The sequence below is a fragment of the Sarcophilus harrisii genome, chromosome 6, assembly GCF_902635505.1.
Source record: "Sarcophilus harrisii chromosome 6, mSarHar1.11, whole genome shotgun sequence".
In the NCBI taxonomy this organism is placed as follows: Eukaryota; Metazoa; Chordata; class Mammalia; order Dasyuromorphia; family Dasyuridae; genus Sarcophilus; species Sarcophilus harrisii.
In genome coordinates, this window is record NC_045431.1 from 251,927,681 (window position 1) to 251,949,524 (window position 21,844).

The window sequence follows — 21,844 nt, forward strand, 5'->3', positions numbered from 1 at the left end:
AAGAAACCAAAAAAATTTTAAAAAAAAAAAAACCCAAAAAAAAAAAAGGGGTTTTAACCGGGGGAAAAAAATTTTTTTTCCCAAAAAAACCAAAAAAAAAAAAATTGGGAAAAAAGGGCCCCCCAAAAAATTTTGGGGGCCCCCCCTTTTTAAATTTTTTAAATTGAATTTTTAAACCGCCCCTTTTTTCCAAATTTTTAAAAATTTCCCAAAAAAAAGGGTTTTTTAAAAAAATTCCCCTTTTCCCAAAAACCCAAATTTTTAAAAAAAAAATTTTTTTTAAAAATTTTTTTTTTAATTGGGGAAAACCCAAAATTTTTTTTGGAAAATTTTAAAAGAAAAACCAAATAAGGGAAAAATTTGGCTTTAAAACCCCGCCCCGGAAAAAACCCCCCCAAAAAAAAAGGGCCCCGGGAAATTGGGGAAAAAAATTTTTGGAAAAAAAAATTTTTTTAAATTTGGGGAAAAAATTTCCAAATTAAAAATTTTGGGAAAAAAAAATTTTTTCCCCTTTAAAAAAACCCCCAAAAAAAAAAAATTTTTTTTTTTTTTTTTTAAAAACCCCCCAAAAAAAATTAAAAAGGAAAAATTTTTTCCCAAAAAACCCCAGGAAAAAACAAATTTTAAAAATTTTGGGGTTTTTTTAAAAAATTAAAAAAAATTTTAAAAAAAAAAAAAAAAAAAAAAAAAAAAAAAAATTTTTTTAAAAAAAGGGTTAAAACCCAAAAAAAATTTTTTTTCCCTTTTTTTTTTAAAAAAATTTTAAAAAATTTTTTTTAAAAAAAAAAAAAATAAAATTTTTTAAAAAAAAAAAAAAAAAAAAAAAAAAAAAAAAAAATTTTCCCCAAAAATTTTTTAAAAACCCCCAAAAAAAAAAAAAATTTAAAAAGAAAATTTAATTAAAAAATTTTTTAAAATTTAAAAAACCCATTTAAATTTTTTTTAAAAATTAAAAAAAAAATTTTTGGGGGTTTAAAAAAGGAAAAAATTTTAAAAAAAAAAAAGGAAAAAAAAAAAATTTTAAAAAAAAAAAATTTAAAAATCCCCTTTTTTTTTTTAAAAAAAAAAAAAAATTTTTTAAAAAAAAAAAAGGAAAAAAAATTAAAATTTTTTAAAAAAAAAAAATTTAAAAAATTTTAAATTTTTTAAAAAAATTTTTTAAAATTTTCCCAAAAAAAAAAAAAACAATTTTTCCTTTTTTCCCCCCCTTTTCCCCCCCCCCATTTTTTAAATTTAAAAAATTTAAAAAAAATTTTTTAAAAATTTTAAAAATAAAATTTTTTTTTAAAAAAAAAAGGGGAAAAAAGTTTAAAGGGAAGATTTAAGGGGACAAAAAAAAATTAACCCCTCCAAAAAGGGTTTTTTTTCCCTTTTTTTTGAAATAAACCAAAAGGTAAAATTTTTTTTTAAAAAAAAAATTTTTCCAAAAAAATTTTTTTTTCTTTTTTTTAAAAAATTTTTAATTTTTTTAATTTTTAATTTTTAAAAAAAAATTTTTTTTTAAATTTTTTTTTAAAACTTAAACCCCCTTTTTTTTTAAAATTTTTTTTTTTTTAAATTTAAATTTTTTTTTTTTTTTTTTTTTAAAAATTTTAAAAAAATTTCCTTTTGGGGTTTTTTTTTTAAAAGTTTTTTTTTTTTTTTTCCCAAAAAAAAAAAAATTTTTTTTTTTTAAATTTTAAAAATTTTTTTAAAATTTAAAAAAAACGGGGAAATTTTTTTTTTTTTTTAAGGGGAAAAAAAAAAAATTTTTTTTTTTTTAAAAATTTTTAAATTTTTTTTTTTTAAAACTTTTTCCTAATTTGGGGTTAAAAATTCCAAAAAATTTCCTTAAAAAAAAAAAAAAAATTTTAAAAAAAAAAATTTTTTAAAATTTAAAAAAAAATTTTAAATAATTTTGGTTTTTTTTTGGGTAAAAGGAAAAAAAATAAATTTTTTCCCTTTCCCCCCCCAAAAAAAAAATTTTTTAAAAATTTCCCAAAAAAAAATTTTTTTTATAATTTTTAAAAAAACCCTTTTGGAAAAAATTTTTTTAAACCAAAATTTCCCCGGGGTTTTTTTTAAAAAAAAAAAATTTTTTAAAAATTTTGGTTTTTTTTTAAATTTAAATTTTTAAAAAAAATTTTTTTTTTTTTTTAAAAAAAAATTTTTTTTTTAAAAAAAAAATTTTTTAAATTTTAAATTTTTAAAAATTTTTAAAATTTTAAATTAATTAAAATTTAAATTTTTTTTTTTTTAAATTTTAAAAATTTTAAATTTTTTAAAAATTTTAAAAAAATTTTTTTTAAAAAATTTTTTTTTTTAAAAAAAAAAAAAATTCCAAATTTTTTAAATTTTAAAAAAAAATTTTTTTTTTAAATTTAAAATTTTTAAAGGGAAAAAAATTAAACCCCGGGGAAATTTAAAAGGGTAATTTTTTAAAAAAACCCCAAAAACCCCTTTCCAAATTTTCCCTTTTTTTAAAAAAAAAACTTTTTTTTTTTTTCCCCCAAATTTTTTAAAATTTAATTTTAATTTTTAAAATTTTAAAAAAAAATTTCAAAAAAACCTTTTTTTTAAAATTCAAATTTTTTTTATTGGTTTTTTAAAAGGGGAAAAATTTTAAAAAAAAAAAAATTTTTTAAAAAATTTTGGGGTTTTTTTTAAAAAAAAATTTTTTTAGGAAATAAAAAAAATTTAAATTTTTTAAAAGGGTTTTTTCCCCCAAAAAAAAAAAAAAAAATTTAAAAAAAATTTTTTTATTTTTTAAAAAATTTTTAAAATTTTTTTTTAAAAAAATTTTTTTTCCTTAAAAAATTAAATTTTCAATTTCCAAAAAACCCCTTTTTTTAAAAAAGGAAAAAAAAATTTTTTTTTTCAAAAAAAAAAAAATTAAAAAATTTTTATTTTTTTTTAAAAATTTAAAAAAAAAAAAAAACCCTTTGAAATTCCCAAATTAATTAAAAAAAAAATTTTAAAAAATTTTTTTCTTTAAAATTTTTAAAAAAAAAAAAAAAAAAAAAAAAAAATTTTTAAAAAAAAAATTTTTTTTAAAAAATTTAAAAAAATTTTTTAATTTGGGGTTTTTTTTTTAAAAAAAAAAAAAAATTTTTAAAAGGGTTTTCCAAAAATTTTAATTTTTAAAATTTAAAATTTAAAATTTTAAAAGAACCCAAAAATTTGAACAAAAAAAACCCTTTTAAAATTTCCCTTTCAAGGGAAAAAAAATTTCCCAATTCCAAATTTAAAATAAAACCCCTGGGTTTTTGGTTCCAAAAAAAATTAATGTACTTTTATTTTATTAAATCCTGACCCTTAGCGTTTTGTTCCTTATATTTGAGATTGAAGTTTCTCTTGCTAAATTATAGACATACTGCTTGCCTCTTATGGTAGCTACAAAACAGTCAGTGAGGAGTAATAGTTTGCATAAGAAATTGGGATTATGTACCCATGATATGAATCACAGAGGGCTTTATTGTATCTATTTCTAGACCCAGCCATTGATGTCATCTTCCCACGTTATAATACTTTATGAATTCAATCTTAAATATTGTGAATGGCCATCCTATAGGTGACAGACATGTTTCTATCTGATTGATTCTATAATGAACCCCTTAAATGCATCAGATTGTTACTTCTGTGTCAGGGATAATTTTATAATGTGCATATTTAGTACCTCTGGTTATAGTCCCAGAGGTATTTGTTGCATAGTCGATAGACTTTTGGGTGAGGACTAGAGTTTAAATTTTAAATTAAATCACATTACTTATGTGATTTTAGGAAAGTTACTTAAGATTGCTAAGTCTTATATTCTTTCACTGTGATGTCGTAATAATAATAGAACATAATATGATGTAATTATTTATAATATGATTTATTTTGCAAATTAAATGGAAGTACACCTTTAGTGCTTTGTAAATATTAAAGTGCTAAATAAATTCTAACTATTATTTTATATGTATCTATACTTGTCTTTTATACAACTTACGACGTTCTAACCTTCTAAAAGATAGTAAAAACTTGATTGATAACCATGATTTCAGAAATTATGAATTATTGATGAATATAAGTGATATTCAATGAGTCATGTCTCTTGGGATGATTGTCCACAAATCAAGTAAATTTATGAAGAAAAACATGTCATGAATTTGAGGATCGTCATGTATGTTCATTTGTTTTGTCACTGCATTGTAGCATCTTCCAGGATGGAACTCATTAGCTAATGCTAAAAATATCTAGCCACCTGTTTATGGACATTTTGATGTACTGATAAAATGTTAATATAATATATGAAGCCTAACAGTAAAAAAATTACTATAAAATTAAATTATTGCAAATGTAAAAATTACATTAAAATGAATGTGAGTCATCTTTCTCAGTTGGGAGGTGGATTTGTGAGCAAGGACTGCAGCTTGTTATTGTTGTTGTTATTGCTATTTGACTCCTAGTAATTCATAATTCTTAGAACATAGCAAATATTCAATAGTATTATTGTTTCACTATTCAACTAAACTATGTACTTTTATTTTATTAAATCCTAACCCTTAGCGTTTTGTTCCTTATATTTGAGATTGAAGTTTCTCATGTTAAATTATAGGCATACTACTTGCCTCTTATGGTAGCTATAAAACAGTGAGGAGTAATAGTTTGCATAAGAAATTGGGATTATGTACCCATGATATGAATCACAGAGGGCTTTATTGTATCTATTTCTTGATCCAGCCATTGATGTCATCTTCCCACATTATAATACTTTATGAATTCAATCTGAAATATTGTGAATGGCCATCCTATAGGTGACAGACATGTTTCTATCTGATTGATCCTACAATGAATGGAGGCTGGGACAAGCTCAGATCTCCTATTGGAATTCAAAGGGATGTTTTTGACCAGGATTTGTAATTGAATCAAAGGCTCTGGCATCCTACAAAGACAACTTGTCAGGGGAGGATATGTCTCAGCCAGGAGGGACTGGGAATCTGAAAGGAATCACAGATCAATAAGAAATACAGTTTCTTAAAAAGATCCCAACCCGCTTCTTTTCCAATGGTGTGGACACATTGATTGAACGTCAAATGTATGTTTGCCAGAAAGACTATTTTATGGAGAACTAAGATAAAATAAGTATTTACATCATGTTTAGAAGAAGCAAAACAAGGATATTCTCAAGGTCCCTTTGAAGAACTTTAAAAACAATTGTGAAACATGGTAGACCCCGGCACAGCAGCATCCATCACCACCTGCCCAAATTGAAGAAGGTTCTTTACTCTATGAGCAAAACAGAATGACATTAACTCAAAGAAAATGTGAGTTATACAGATTTAGGGACATCTCTGCTCCAATGTTCTTATAGACTATTTGTCCCCAACCTGTGGTGGAGACTTTTAATTTCATTCTGGTCTGATCAGCTATAACTGGACACACTGTAACTTGATCCCAACATGGTGGTGTAATTTTTGTCCTTTAGGAGAATAAAGGAAAACAACCAATCAAGTATTAAAAGTAGTAACAGCTGGATAAGTTTATTAACCATTGTAAAGACATTTGCATATTTGATTCTTATTCTAATCCAATGAGGTAGATGCTAGTATTATTATAGGCTTTGTTTGTTTGTTTTTTGCAGATGAGGCAAATGAATTTGATATAAGCTAAATGCCTAGACTTAAATACTTAGATAGAAAATGTATGAAAAATGATTCAAACTCTGCTCTTCCTTGAATGGGACTGATTGGATGAATTATTTCTCAGTGTTAAGTCACATGATCCTTGTTCCCAGATCTTTGGACCTTGGGGGAGGTCATTTACTCTCTGGAGGTATGGACTTTGAACCTGAGATACCGGAAGTTGCTGGAAGTGACATGACTTGGGGGAGGCAGCCAGTATTGGTGATTATTGGTCAAGGATGGTTATATCTTTTTAGTTTATCCAATGAGAAGACTTGAGTCTTTTATTATTAAACCCTGGACAAGCGGAAGCAGATCCTGTTCCAGGAGCACATGATGGGGGTTGGGATGGCTCCAGGTGTATGGCTGTGCCTCTCACTGCAAGGATTAAATAAATGTTTTCACTTTGTACCTGATGATGTCTCTTATCAGTTAATGGGATTGGGAAGGGGGTCTTGCACCCTTCCTGTCCCACACTCCAAGTGAGTCCACAGCCAATGAAATATAGAAGTTATATGCTTCAACTTTTAAGCCAGATTTCCTATCATGATCCTTTCCCACATTTAATTTTGTCATAATCCTTTCTATAGTTAAGCTGTTTCCTAAAATTTCAAGGGAGAAACATGATGAATATTATCTTCCACAAAGATGCTATTCCCTCATAAATGCTATTCCCTCATTCTTCCCCCCCAAAAAAAACGAGTATAGATATTTTGACTTATTATTTCAAACAATTGAACAGTCACTTGTTATCAATTTTATATAAGTAATGATAGAGTTCCAGGGGTGAAGCCAAGATGGCTGAGAAGGCACACATGACTTTCTAAGCTCCTCTAATCCCCTCACAACCAACTATTAAATTCAGTCTCAAAAATAGTGCTTAGGTGCTAAAATTCATTAAGATTAGAAGCACACAATTTACCAGCTTAAGATAATCTGGAAGATCACCAGGAAAGGTTTGTCCTGAGGGGCCAGGAACAGACTAGGACAGGCAGCAAGAAACTAGTGTCCTGAGCAGACCAGGGGTGGGGTTGATCTCTGTGGCTAGAGAAGTTATAGAGATGACTCTGCTATAGGCTTACTGCTCTGCCTTGATTACAAAGCAGTAAACCAGCAGAGAAATTAAAGCCTAAAACAGAAGGTATTCTAAAAAATGCCAGAACCTAACAAGATCTGGCTGTAACCATCCAAACCCGGAAGTGACTCAGGCAGACCCATAACACAGCCCTGCAGCCACATCCTGCAGTGTGGGGCTTTTGTGGGGGCAGTTACAAATCTGCAGGGCAGTGGGGCGCAGCCTGGGGCAATAGAACTTTCTCAGCAGACTGTGATTCCCGGGGTAGAGACACTTCCCATCCCTGCAGGGCTATTCACTGCTTAGCTGATAATACCCACAGCCCCAGGGCAGTTGTTATCTCACACAGCAGGGTTCTTTGCAGGGCACTTTCCCAAGCTAGGGAAGCCTAGTATTTCAGGGTGGAGAACTCTTTCCAAATGCAAATCCATACCCAACACTCTTTAGCCTCAATGGCAGGACAGCTACTGTATCACTAGCTCTAAGAAGAAGCTAGAACATACCTAGGCCCTGAAAGAAGCAGATTACTACAGAGATTATAAAAATGAGTAAAAAATCAAAAGAGACAATTAGAACAGCTTCAATATACTAGAAAAAGACAGACCTTTGAAAAGAGACTAATAACAGACAGTCTATTGACAAATTATGATCCCAATACAAAAGGCTCTTAGAAGACTATTTAAAAACTATAAAGAGAACTCAGAAGAAAATGGAAAGGAAGAGGAAGCTAGCATAAGAACAACAACTTCCTGAAATGAATGAAAAAGTTAAAAACTCCACAGAAGTATTAGGACAGAATTTCGAATAATAGAGAAAAAAACTATTAAAACAATTAATGAAATAAAAAAATTCATAAGAACAAAAGCTAACTCATCTATTAAAACTCAATGGACATATACAAAAAGAAAAAAACTGCAATGAGAGAAAAACTATACTCACTAAAGATCAGAACTGAACATAATAAAACAGACATGATTCCATTGATTATCAAGAAATCAGATTAAAGCAAAAACTCAAAAAACTCAGAAAATAGGAACAGTAAGATATTTACTTGAAATATCTATGGAACAACCTTGAAAATAGACTTAGGAGGATCAACATCATTAGAGATCATTGACCACAGAGAAAGTGACTGAAAACAAAATGAATATCAATTTTACAAATATCAACAAAGAACTGCCCAAGTAATAGGAACCGAAGAATATAGCTTAAAGAATCTCACGAACACATTCTGAAAAAGACACCTGATAACAAATTTGACTCTCATGAATAGTGCAAATCAGAACTATCAGACTGGAAGAAAAATATTACAAGCAGCTAGGAAACCAAAAAACTTCAAATACTACAGAATCCAACAGAAGGTGTCCACTCAATATCTGGATGATGGATACATTAAAAGGCATCATTAATGGCCTTGTAATCTGCATATTCTGAACTATAAAAAACATTCGAGAATGTACAGCATGAAAAAAATCTTATCTCAGCTAAGCTTTGACATTTTTACCCATGAAGAAAATGGACATTTACTTAAAACAGAAATTCCATTGATTTCCAAGGAAAAAACAGATTTAAATAGAAAAATTAAATCTCTAATCAAGATACAAAAAAGAAGAACAAGGTAGAAGGAAAGCTGTTATTAAGTAATGATAACTCATCTATGTGAAGCATTTTACCCATTTCAAATGTTTTTCCAGAACCTTTAGTTGGATAAGACATCATTCAAAGCCATTTGTGTACAGAGGAACTGACATGACTTTCAAAGCTAAGAAATGCAATTAGTCAGTGTCTACTCAATTTAACAAATGTACTAACCAAGATAGGCACTAAATCCCCAGACTCTCTTCTGAGAGCTCTTTCTATGACATCAAAAGCTCTAGCTCATTAACTGGTGCAGAACTTACTGGACTTGGAGCCTGAAGATTTTGACTCTCATTAAAAAGTGAAAAATAAACTGGAAGAAAGGATGTTTCCACAGAGCAAGGCAGGAAACCCATCTATTTAAGGAACTTTTCCAAATGCTTTGAAAACAAGAATCAACAGAAGGTGGTTGACCAACTGAATATTATCTTTATGGTGGATGAATGGGATAAATTAAAACCACATTTCCATTTTTACATCTACCTTTTTAATCTGTATATTTCATTCTATCATTTAAAACATATTTTTCATAGAAAGAAGATATTTTCCATCCATTTGAAAAAAAAGGTAATTCTTTTCTCATCTCAGATTCTATTTCCCTAACTATCAGCATTTTGAATATTCTCTCAACCCCCAGAAAACTCAATATTCTAAATTCTTTACTTAGAAATTCATATAATTCATTAAATATTTCATCGAATAAAGAATGAGCCATTAAAGGCAGCTTGAAATTATTATACCTTCTTGATTCATTAAAAATTAAACCATAATCAAAAACTAGAAAATAAGATTAAGTGAATAGGTATTTGAAAAGCTGGTTGTATTACATCAATAAATGTCATACTTAATACTACTTAAGCCATTTACTAATAGGATAGTTTAACCTGTTAATGGCATAATGACAACTTTTACAAAAGCCAATTTTAGTGTTGATGTACTATGAAATTCTGATCACTTGAATCAATTGTCACTAAGTGATATTGTCTCATTCATTTTAAAATGATCATGTAAGCTGCCTCTTCAATTTAAAAGATTTCTAGTTACCACATAGACCAATTTGCTTCCTAGTTTATATTTCATATCCCTAGATTAAAAAAGAAAGGCACCATCACTATTTTCAACCTTTGCTGTGGCTAAAACGAAAGCGAAATTTTCATCATGAGAGAGGAAATAAAACAAAGTAATAAAATAAGGATTTATTTCATGAGAGCTTTCTTATGGATTTGAATATCCGCCTAAGGGTCTACCTTCTATTGTGTTTTACAGCTATGCTGAACATTTCACGTTTTGAAAAATTACTGAAGGGGATATTGGACTGGAATTTATTGGTAAGGTTTCTGCCTATCAAATTAGTAAAAAAGTAAACAAAACAAACCTCCTCCAGTAGTTATGGATATTTTAACATAATTGTTTTTTTTATTTAGTTAACAACTGCTTCTATGAATTTAAACACTCATAATGATGATAAATAATTGAATATATTGAAGATTTACTAAATCCTGCCTTTAGATTGGAAGAGGAAAAATTGAACAATCTTTCCATTCTTTTACTCATGATATAGAATTTCAAAAGGCTATAAATTTCTTTGAAAAGTTTTTTTTTTTAATTTCTTTCAATTCAATTAACATATGTTCATCAGAATAATAGTATGTTGAGCATTGAAAGGGTTTTAGAAACATAATCTGATACCTTCTTTTCTATGTAAGAAAACTGAATCTCATAGGTCAGCCAAAAGTAAAAAAATATTTAAGGTTGAGATAGGTTATACTTGAGCAACTGTTTATTATTATTATTATTAAAAGTCAATTAATCTACTTTAAGATTTACTGTAATAGAGAGATGCAAGTTTTGTATAATCATTATTATAATTATCTTTTTTAAAAAAACATTTTCCACAGGGATTCTACATGTAATGTCTCATTTAATAGAAAGTTGTCAGGCTATATATTATTGTTTATATTTAATAGAGGAGATAATTAAGATATGTTTGTCATAAAAAATTATCTAGGTCACCCACATTTGTGATATTTGTGATAAAGCCTTATTTGTGATAAAACCACAATCTGAAACTCTAGTCTAATTCTGTTCATTTCTCTCTTTTAACTAACATTTACATACTACTTTGTGATTTGCAAAAAAAGATTTTTGAGTTGGCAGGTAGCACAGCAGCTAACAACTACTTTAAGCAATACTTGAATTAAATTCTCATACCAATGAACCCCCAAAATGGTTGTCTCTGTTTAAAGATCTCTAAGGACTAGAAACTTGCCACAACTTCAAGCATCCAGTTCCATCTTTAGCAAGCTTTAATGGAAAGTTGTTTGATCTTTTTATTCCCTTTAAATTAATTTTGTTTTCCAGTTATTCAAACTACATTTATTTATTTAGTGCTTTGCAGTCATCTTTCCTTGTTCTACTCACTGGATCAAACAGAAAAGACTAATCTCTGTTCTACATCATTGACAAATTTTATCCCTGCATTCTGAATCTTCATTTCTTTGAGCTAAATAACATCTATGTCTTTTAGTCCTCAGATTATATGGACGCTAGATCCTTCTCTTTCTTGTTTGTTTTCTAAATTATGTATATTTATTGATATAATTCTTAAAACTTTATGCCTCAATAGGATTGAAATTTTTGATATGTGGTCTGATCAGGAGAGAATAAACTGGTACCATCTCTCACTTTAAATGAAAAGCTACAATCATATTAAAGGAGTCTAAAATGGCATAAAATTTATTTTGCCTGCCAAATAACATAGCCAATTAATATTAGTTTTAAAATGCACCCAGATCTCATTTGATGCATATAATCCTTTTGAATGATATGTTTATAATCATTATACTTCTATAGATACCAATATTCAGGCTTAGTGATTTCCCATCTTCCCACAACTTAGTTATGAAAAAAATGATTTAAAGTAGATATTAGTGTTCTTGCTGAAAGATGATCCTTTGCTTTATCATACAAAAATCAAAAGAATGTAGGATGTGGGGGATGGGAATGGAAAGCATGAGCAATATCTGCAATGAGAGACCTGTGATTCAAAATCTAGAATTTCTTCAGCAACACATTGCCTCTAGTCTCCAGGGTTTCTGTAAGGAGATATCATCTAAGGTCTTGACTTCCTTATCTAGTTACCCACTTCTACCCCTCTCTGTTATCTTGTATTGTTTTGCTGTTTTCAGTCATCTTTTTTTTTTCAATCATCATGACCTTATTTGGGGTTTTCTTGGCAAGATACTGGAATAGTTTGCTATTTTCTTCTCCAACCCATTTAACAGATTAAGAAACTGAGACAAAGAGAATTAAGTGACATAGATAATAAATGTCTGAGGTCAAACTTGACCTCAAAGAGATGAGCCTTTCTGACTCCACATACTTTCCCCACTGCAACACATAGCTTTACTCTCTATTAGAATTGACACTTCTTTGTCCTATTCCTTAATGGTGCTCTGACTCTAGAAATGAACTGAAAATAAAATATGAAATATCACTGACTATTGTTTAATGTGTTGCTGCCTTTAATTCATAGCCAATGGTAGATTTTCAAGTAATGACTAATCAAATAGACATTTTGATAGAAAAAAAATGTCCTTGTGTTAAAAACATGCTATTGAAGCAAATTAATTTATCTAATTATTATAAATACTGATTTGTCACTGATTATAGGCAAGGTACAAAGTTATACATTGCAAAGTAGAAAAACATCTCAAGCAAAATCAATAGCATATCAATTATAGTGTAAAGTAAGTATGGAACATTGATGGAAAGAGTATTTGAAAGAAAGGCATATATATATATATATATATACATATATATTATATACATATATATATATATATATATATATATATATATATATATATATATATATATATATGTTTTTTTTTAACACAAATGTTTTTTTTTTCCCAAAAAAACAAAAGTGGATAACTTTAAAGTCAGACATGGTTGATAACAATAATTGTATTTTCTTGTCTTTCTCTTCCACAACCAGTTAAGAATATGTGATCTACAAGTTCAAAAGCTATCATTCTGTTGCAATGAATCTTAAGGAATGCTTTAGTTCAGAAGATTAAGGTTCATTTAATATCATTCACTCTGATCTTAACTTTTCCCTAACGGGATTTCTAGTTTTAAATCCCATGACAATTTGATATCAGAAAGAAAAATTGTGTCATGTGATAACATGTTTTCCCTTTTTGATTGTTGCTTTAGATTTTAAACTGGAAGAAAAGTCCTAGCTCCATAATTCAATATAAATATTTAAAAAATCATGGATTTATACATTGAAATCAAATTGATGATAGAATATAAATCTCCAAAAATCAGAATTGGCAGTTATTTTTGATTTGTCATTGGAACTTGACATTTTTGTGTGGAATTGAAAAACAAGCATTTAAAAAAAAACATTTATTGAACTCTTAATAAACAACTTAAAATTGCATAGTGATAACTAAAAATAAAAATAATTTATCCTGAACCTCATATTTTACAGGAAAGAAAATTGAATACCAAAGAGGAGAAGTGGCTTCCCTATCCTTAGTTCATAATTTCCACACATAAAATACTCAGACAAAATGGCAGGAGAAAATTTCACTATTGTGGTAGAATTCATTCTCCTTGGATTTTCTGATGAGCCCAAACTCCAAGGGTTTCTGTTTGGAATATTTTTGTTAATCTACTTGAGTATTCTGATAGGAAATGGTCTTATCATTGTAATAACCAAAGTGGATCCAAATCTCCAAACACCCATGTATTTTTTTCTTGGAAACTTTTCTTTCTTGGAAATATGTTACACATCAGTCACCCTACCCAGAATGCTGATAAATATTTGGACTGAGAATAGAACTATATCTTTTTTGGCTTGTGCTATACAACTTGGATTTCTCCTTATTCTGGGAGCACCTGAATGCTTACTTCTTGGTGTGATGGCATATGACCGCTATGTTGCCATTTGTAAGCCTCTATATTATCCTTTAATCATGAACCATAAAGTATGTATCAAGCTAGCAGTTGGCTCCTGGACCATTGGAATCCCAATCCAGATACTACAGACATACCAGGTTTTCTCTTTGCCATTCTATGGTTCTAACAAACTCAATCATATTTTTTGTGATCTTCGTCCATTGCTGAAGGTAGCCTGTGGGGATACATTTGCCAATGAGCTTTCTATCTATGCTGTTGCTATGGTGTTTGGCATGCTTCCATTTCTGCTGATACTCTGGTCGTACATAAAAATCATTTCCACCATCCTAAAGCTCCCATCAACTGAAGGAAGGTACAAAGCCTTTTCTACTTGCTCTTCTCATGTTATAGTTGTTGGTTTATTCTTTGGGTCTATAATTATTACATATTTACAACCTAAATCTAGTCATTCAGCAAACAATGATAAAATCTTCTCTCTCTTTTATACTGTTTTGACTCCTATGTTTAACCCTCTAATATACACTCTTAGGAACAAGGATGTCATTGTTGCACTGAAAAAAATATTACCTAAATGTAGAAGAATGAAGAGTAATTAAGATTATGGTCTCTTGTTGATTTTTAGTGTTTCACCATTCCTATAAAAAGTAGCTAGGTGACACTGTGAATAGAGTGCCAGGCATGGAATCATGAAGACCTGATTTTAAGCTTGACCACAGACCCTTACTAGAATATAGCTACAATTGAAGGACTTGAATCTATAAACCGAGATTTAAAATTATTTTATGCCATTTAAATAGATGCCTTTAATTTGAGATAGTAGCATCAGTTGGTTATTAAGGACAAATTTTTTGGTGGAGAATCCTAAGCTTCTCCAAGTGCATCATTCTTGGTTCCATTTTTCTCATTTTTCCCCTAACCATAAGAATTCTTAACCCATCTCTAAAAACTAGAATATAGGCCACAAGTCTCCACCCTACTCCCAGTCCCCACAAATGGCCAATCATGGGAGTTTCCAAGAGATGTGTATCAGTCTGACCACAGGATGTTTTCCTATCTGAAGACTTTTCAGAGGATATTAGTCAGTGGATATAAGATTACCTGGTGAAGACTGATGTGATAAGTTCCCAATTAATCAGAAGTGAGACACATCTATGTATAAAAAGAACTGTGCAAATGCTATAAAAGTGTTGCTTTGCTTTTCAATTTAATTTCTTTCTACTGAGAAGTGTGGAGCTCCATTTATTAGCAACTACTAATCTTGGTAATAAATTGAACATGCTCAAAATTCTGTGCCTCAGTTTCTCTTTATTATGATTGTCTCAATCCACTGCAGAAGGAAATAACAAACATGCCAAGAAAACCCATGGTCATGAAAAATTGGACATGACTGAATGATTGAACAGCAACAAGAATCAGAATCTAATTCTTTTCCTTGTACCACATGCTAAATTCTGGAGAAGAATCAAACACAATAACTGTAATAAAATATATCAACTAAAACATAAAATGCAAAAATTAGTGCTATGTCATAGTTATAGATATTTCCTCCAATTGTAAAATTATGTTTTTTATACTGTGAATAACCTTTGCAATTTTTGGGAACATCCATTTAGAAATTGTTGCATGGTGCGTAGTCTTATAGGCAACCCATGCCTTTGATCTTGTTTAAGGTTTGCCTTCAACTTATTCAAAGTCATTCATTTGTTTTCCTTTACTCTTGCCCTATGATCAGTACATCATCATGATCATGATCATTATCATCATAATCAATTTCATTTTCATATTCCTCTTCTTGTTTTTGTTATTCGTGTTTTTGTTCATGTTCATCTTGCTCTTTTTCTTCTCCTCTTTCCCTTCCTCTATGTAAAACAGTCTTAAAAAATGAGAATGCGTTGATAAGGTGGCTTGTGTTCTAAAACATTGAAGAAAATAAATGTATTGACACAATCACAGATAAATTGAAACAGTTGAGACTATGGGATAGCATGCTAATTCCTGTTTAAAATCATTCTTTGTAATTCATATTTACTTAGAATAAATAAATTACTTTTCCTTTCAATATAGTCTGAATTAGTTAATCATGTCAATTGATTCTAACGATATAAAATGCTGATGACAAATAGTTCAGCATATAACATCTATTCTTTACTAACATGAAGAATGAGAATAAGCAAGCAAATTTTACTGTTTTCAAAAAGAAGGCATGGGGTTTAATAGAGAGTTAAGAGAATCACCATCATATTATTCATTTCCTTCGATGTTTGAATTTATAGTGTAACATGAAAAACAACAAGCAGAGGCAGGTAGGTGTCATAGTGGATAGAACACCTGAAGTTAGGTGGACCTGAATTCAAATCTGGTTTCAGACACTTAACACTTCTTAGCTGTTTGACTCTGGGAAAGTCACTTAACCCCAATTGCCTCGGGGGGGGGGGGGAGGAGGAGAAGAAAAGAAAAACAGCAAGCAAATATAATAATAGAATAAGAGATAGAGACTCAGTCTAGGTAGAGATTAACTTCTACTTCCAATGTTTTCTATTATGTCATAGTATTTACTAAAGTTTAATATTATCAATTGAAAATATATATTTAGGTAATAATCCATGGAGATATTAAATAATTAATACTTCTAGAAACAGTTATTCTTGCCAGCTTGCAATTAAGATATCATTGATAACTTTAAGGAAAACCATTTCTGTTGAATTATTAGGTTGGAAGCCAAACAGTTTTGGTAGAATGTTGACATCAGAAACAAAGAGTGTGTAGTAGGGAAACAATTATTATTTCAGGAGAAAGAAGAGAATCAGAATCATAGAAAAGGAAATCTTTTGGATAAGATAGGATGGAATGGAAGTGATCATGTATTCAGAGGGTTTAATCTTGGCAAGGAAAAGAATCACATTTTGTGTGAGATGGGACTAAAAGAGCAGATAGTGGCAGAAAACATCTCCATGATGTGTGATTGGGGGAGGAGTTGTCAATGAATGAATTCAAATTCTTCAAAAAAATATAAGACAGAGTTATCAGAGAAGAGGGCTTATGGAAAGAGAATCATAGATTTGAAGAAAAATGTTTAGATAGGTTTAGAATAGTTATTATGAAGTATAGGAAAGTATGTTACATCAAGATATATAGAAAGATTAGTTTGAAGCAATGACAACTCAAAGTAATGTAAATTTTGTGTAAAAAGTAAATGTAAAATTTTAGTGGACAAAATCCACATAGATATCATTAACTTATTAAGAAAAGTCAGTTTTTCCATATCTTTCCTAATTTATGTGTGTTGATAAAACTGCTATAGTTTGTTAAAAACCTTTTCAAAATATGTATTGATATATTTTTAATAATTTATATTGCCACCATATTTAATTACATTTATTGTAAGCCTACTGCTTATCATAATTTTTTATTGTTTTATTTTTTTATGTATCATTTTGGGAAAGAAAAATCAGAACAAAAGGGAAAAGCCACGTGACAAAAAACGACAGAAGAAAAAGAAAAAGAAAAATGAATGTTGCATGTGTTAATTGACATTCAGTCTCCATAGTTTTCTCTTTGGATGTAAATGGCATTTTCTATCCAAAGTTTATTGGGATTACCTTGGATCACTAAACCACAGGGGGAAAAAAAGAAAAAAAAAAAATGTCTATCATAATTGATCATTGTACAATGTTGCTGTTACTGTTTACAATGTATTCCTGGTTCTGTTTGTTTTGCTCAGCATCAGTTTGTGTAAATCTTTCCAGGCCTTTCTAAAATCAGCTTGTTCATCATAACATTCTGTTACTTTCATATACTATTATTTATTCAGCCTTTCCCCAATTGATGGGCATCTACTAATTTTCCAATTCTTTGACAGTGATTATGATTTTCAGATTTTGGGTTTGCTCCATCATGTCTTCTCCTTTCCCCCTTTCTCCCTTATGTTTTATCTCCTCTTTTACAAATAAAAAGTTTTTTTTTAAGAGTTTGTCTTACAATTATGATCTGTGTATAAAATGATTGTTATCATTCTTTTACAGCTCTTCATTTCTTCCAGTACTAAGGAAGATTTAAGGACTTTTGACCTCCGTTCCTTTTTTAATTTCTTCTTGACTATAGATGTTGTATGTTATTTTCCTTTATTTTTTAAATTGCTTCCCAATAAACCTATTTTCTGTTAATTCTCTCTTGATCCTGTCTCCTGTTTACTTTTTTTAATTTTATATCTTCTGTAAACAATCATTCTGTGTAGAGGCAGTTATGAAGTGTGTTCAATTCTCATTTTTTTAAATTGAAAAAAAAGCTAAATAGATGTTTCCTTTACATTCTTCATATTTAAGTGCTCTTTTTTTAATATACCTGTAATATGATAATGAGTTCACTCATCATTATTACCTTTTTTTTTTCTTTTCACTGTTTTCTAGACTCTGATTTTTCTGAACTAAAAGCATCAAAGCAAAGAAAACTACTCAAAGGCCTCCCACTGCATTTGAATTATATTTATTTTGAGCCTTTTTAAAATCCATTTTTGGCCTAAAATTAGTTGAAATATTGTTTGATTTTTTTCGTCATCTGTCCCATTTAGTACATTATAGAATCCAGATAGCACAATGTATAGGTAGGTGATTAATAAATGTTGTTTGTTGATAATATTTTTTTAATTATTTTTACTCTTTTCCTTTTAACAAAAGTTGAAAAACATTTTAATGGATAATGTTTCTTTCTATTTTGGTGAGCTTTATTAGTCATTTTAAAACTACCAAAGTCAGAAAGGAGTTTTATACTAAGAACAGTTCATACAAAACCTTCTCCACAAGGTTATTATTCTCTCCCAAAAGCACAGAATCTAAAAGGAAAGTTAATTCCTTTTTAGAGACTATAATAATGCAAAATTAAAATTCAAAATTCAGGCAAAAAATTTTTTCTATCTCCACTTTCTTATTTTGCATGAAATATTCGGACTTGGGTCATTACACCCTCATTAAACTCAGAAATTGGCTTGGGAAAATTTTCCCTGGACAGAAAAGTAATGAAGTCCTACTTAAAAAACTCTGGTTGAACAGAAACAACATTTTAAAAGGGAAATTCATTGCGGGGGCTTTATATTAATAGAGGAGTAAGGTTTGGTTGGGCCTTGTTGAACTTAGATTCAGAAAAATTGATTTAAATTCCAACTCTTATAGTCTTATTATGAGCTTGGATAAATTATTGAACTTCGAATTTTGAATTTATTATGGACTTAAACAACTATTTTTCCAGCTACATCTGGATGAAGGACCTTTATCTTAACCCACCCTGACAATTGATATCCTGATACAAGACTTCCAAACAGGTTAACTTTTGAAAAACCAAGATTTTCATTCTACCATTAGATAGCTCTTTTGATAAATATTTTTCTTCCCTTCAAACCCACCCACCCCATATCCCTCCCCTCCCCTACCCCCAAACCCAAAATCCAGCCAAAAATTATCTTTGTATTTTTTTTCCTTTTCTAACTCCTCACAATGGAAACAATAATAAATTATAATTATTTTTCCATATAACAACCGTTTTATCATCTTTCTCCCCTTCATGTGAAAATGAAAATAAAACTTTTGGCCCCTTCTTTATATACTTTTATGGGACTAACAGAGATCTGTATTAAAAAAGGTTTGAAATCTTAAAAGGGGGTTATATAAATGACATTTATGTTTTATACTTTAACGATATATTTTAAGAAGAGCTGATATAAATTTATTCCATCTGAGAAAGGTATTAAAATTATATACTCTCTCCATCATTTTCAGATTTTGTATTGTCCAGATGACCTATAAATTACCATAATCTCCAAATTCTTTGATCCTAACCAGGTTCACTCAAAGTAGAACTCTTCATTGCATCTGTTATATTCTTGAACACACATGATTCTGTTTCTGGGGAGATTTCTATTTCCTTAAAATTATTATTAACTCAAACAAAATGTAATCCTCTAAAAATTTTTCCCTTTAAAATAGGGAATTCTTTTTTTTAAAATAATTCCATTAATAAAACAATTATAAGATTATTAACATATAAAAAAAATTTTATTGGTTAAAATAAGTGAAATAAGAAACTATTCTTATTTATTTTAAAAATTCACCCATAAGCTGAACTAAATAGATGGGGGATGGTATTAGAAAAGATGGCTGATATGGTCCCTTCTAATTATAAGTTTATAATCTCAGGAAAATTGTAATTTGAAATTATTGGAAGATGAGATTAAAATGCACTATGTTTTTCTAGGCTCTTAATTTCATTCATTCATACATGGATTCATTCATTGATATCGCAGAATTCTAAAGCAGGAATGTTTAAATTATATAAACATAAACATAAAAATAAAAATAAAAATAGAAATAAACACACATACTAGTGTGTATGTGTGTTTGTTTGTGTGTGTGTGTATGGAGAGACAGAGACAGAGAAAGAGAGGACTCTGGAATCAAGTTATCTGATCATTACATCATAAATCAGGTTCTACTTGGTTATAAAACATTTATCTATGCAGCAAGGCAAAATGGGAAGCATGATGGATTTATTATCAGAAAAGATGTGTGTTCAGCTCTTGGATCCTTATGATTTGGGGCAAGTCATTTCAACTCTCTGGATCGTTTCATCAATAGTCAAATAAGGTAGTTGAGTTCAATAACCTTAAAGATCTCTTCAGTTTGATATCTAAAATTGTGTTTCCTAAATGTTCCCTGACAAATAAGAACCTGGGATTGATGTCATTGTCATGTGGATTAAGATCCCTTCCTAAATATACAAAGAACAAATATATAAAACTTTCCCATTTTGGGCAATATACTCATTCAAGAAACTTCACCTTCATACTTGATAGGAGTTTCATTATCATTGTTGTTTTCATTTTATTATTGCTTCTAGCTTCTTATGCAACCATCATTTGTGCATTTGTTGTACACTTCTCATTATGTCCTCCCTAGAGTAAGGAGTCAAATGTTCCTTTCAATCTGAGATCAGTTGCTATTTAACATTATTCATATTTTATTTTTTTTGTCAATTTGGTTGTGTTTTTTTTTTCTTTATCTTCTTGTTCATTCAAGAATTTTTTTTTATATTTCTTTTTATTCCTTAACTTCTCCATTTCTTATACCACTTTAGAATTCCTTCACTTTCCAATAGAACAATTTATTCAGGCATTTATAGATGAAGAGTACCTGACTTATTTACAGCTTTTAATTAAGGTACAAAATTGTTGCTTCAAATGGTTTAAAATATTGTTGAATTTTATTTCTGAATTTTACATTCTGTTGATTCTCAGAATAGACTCCATAGCTCAAATTCTGCAAGGTCTCAATAAATTGTGTATCCACTGCCTAGCTAATTCCAAGTTATTTTATAAAATTATTGATCTAATTAAATTTGTTTCACCAAGTATATAATACTATGTTTGGTATTGTGTTCCCAAGTTTTCTTCAACATTAACTTTTATGTAATTTATCATTTTGACAAATCTAATGGTCATAAGATTGTCAATGTACTTTTAAATTTTCTTAATAGTAGGGTTTTGGTTTATTTTTTATCTTTTATTTTCTTTTTTCTCATTAGTAATGATTTTTATTTTTATTAGTAGTGATTGGAATATTTTATATGATGGTTATTGACTATTTGTATTTCTTCTCTTAAAAGTTTGATTCTTGACAAAATGATAGAAACTATTATAAAAGGTGAATTATTGGTGATAATAGAAAAAAAGATTAGCACCAGGCTAAATCAATAGTAGATTACCAAGCAATTTTATATCTATTTGCAGAAATTAATAATGTAAGAAATGTTTTGAGTGATGTGGAAATTATATGCCTACATCTCAGTAACCATTTGGCTAAGTACCTAATGAATGAAAAATATGTAAAGATATATGTCATCCAAAAATCCATTTTATAAATGAATATCTTCCTTAAGACTCATAAAATTTGATACAGGGAAGAAATGACTGTCTTAGTTTCTAGATGCACAAATGAAAGCACAGAGATATCAAGTGACTTGCCCCACATTTCATAAACTATTGTCACAACACAGATTAGATTTAAATCCATTTCAATTCTCTTTCTAATGCACAATATCAGAAGGCTTCTTCTACTTAAGGAAACCAATTAAGTTGGAGTCTGTGATGAGCTAGATTATAGACATAACTGTAGAAATGAATCATTTGTTGATGTCACTGAGCAGATTAACCATTCATAGAGGAAAAATATAAATAACAGTGATAAACTTTAGTATTGCAAAGAAGATGAATTGCTTCTTTGCTAGATTCCATCTATTTCTGTGTCCATATCACTCTTAATAACAATAATTTCCAAATTCTCTACGGACTTCTCATCTGTTGCTCTCCAATTATCCTTATTTTGCAGTATAAACTTTAACCAATCTGTTTGGGCTATCTGTCATATCAACCAGCGCACAATAACCATCATTATAGTTTATTTTCTTCTCCCTTTCTCTCTGTGATACACTCTCAATTAGCTATCACATAAGAAGAGATATGATAAAAAAAATTCAAAGATAAGCATTATTGACTGAGTGGTTCGATGTGACT

The 21,844-nt window shown here is 29.0% G+C and overlaps 1 protein-coding gene across 1 annotated transcript; it reads left to right on the plus strand.

Annotated features, from left to right (window-relative positions):
- Positions 1 to 12,287: 12,287 nt before the first annotated feature.
- On the plus strand, positions 12,288 to 14,219 carry LOC100915976 (olfactory receptor 10AG1-like). Its single transcript, XM_003774631.3, has one exon. The coding sequence runs from the start codon at positions 12,939 to 12,941 to the stop codon at positions 13,881 to 13,883; it is 945 nt and encodes a 314-aa protein (XP_003774679.2). The 5' UTR covers positions 12,288 to 12,938; the 3' UTR covers positions 13,884 to 14,219.
- Positions 14,220 to 21,844: the final 7,625 nt, after the last annotated feature.

Coding starts and splice junctions, on each gene's coding strand:
- LOC100915976 (XM_003774631.3), top strand. CDS start 12,939: ATGGCAGGAGAAAATTTCACTATTGTGGTAGAATTCATTCTCCTTGGA.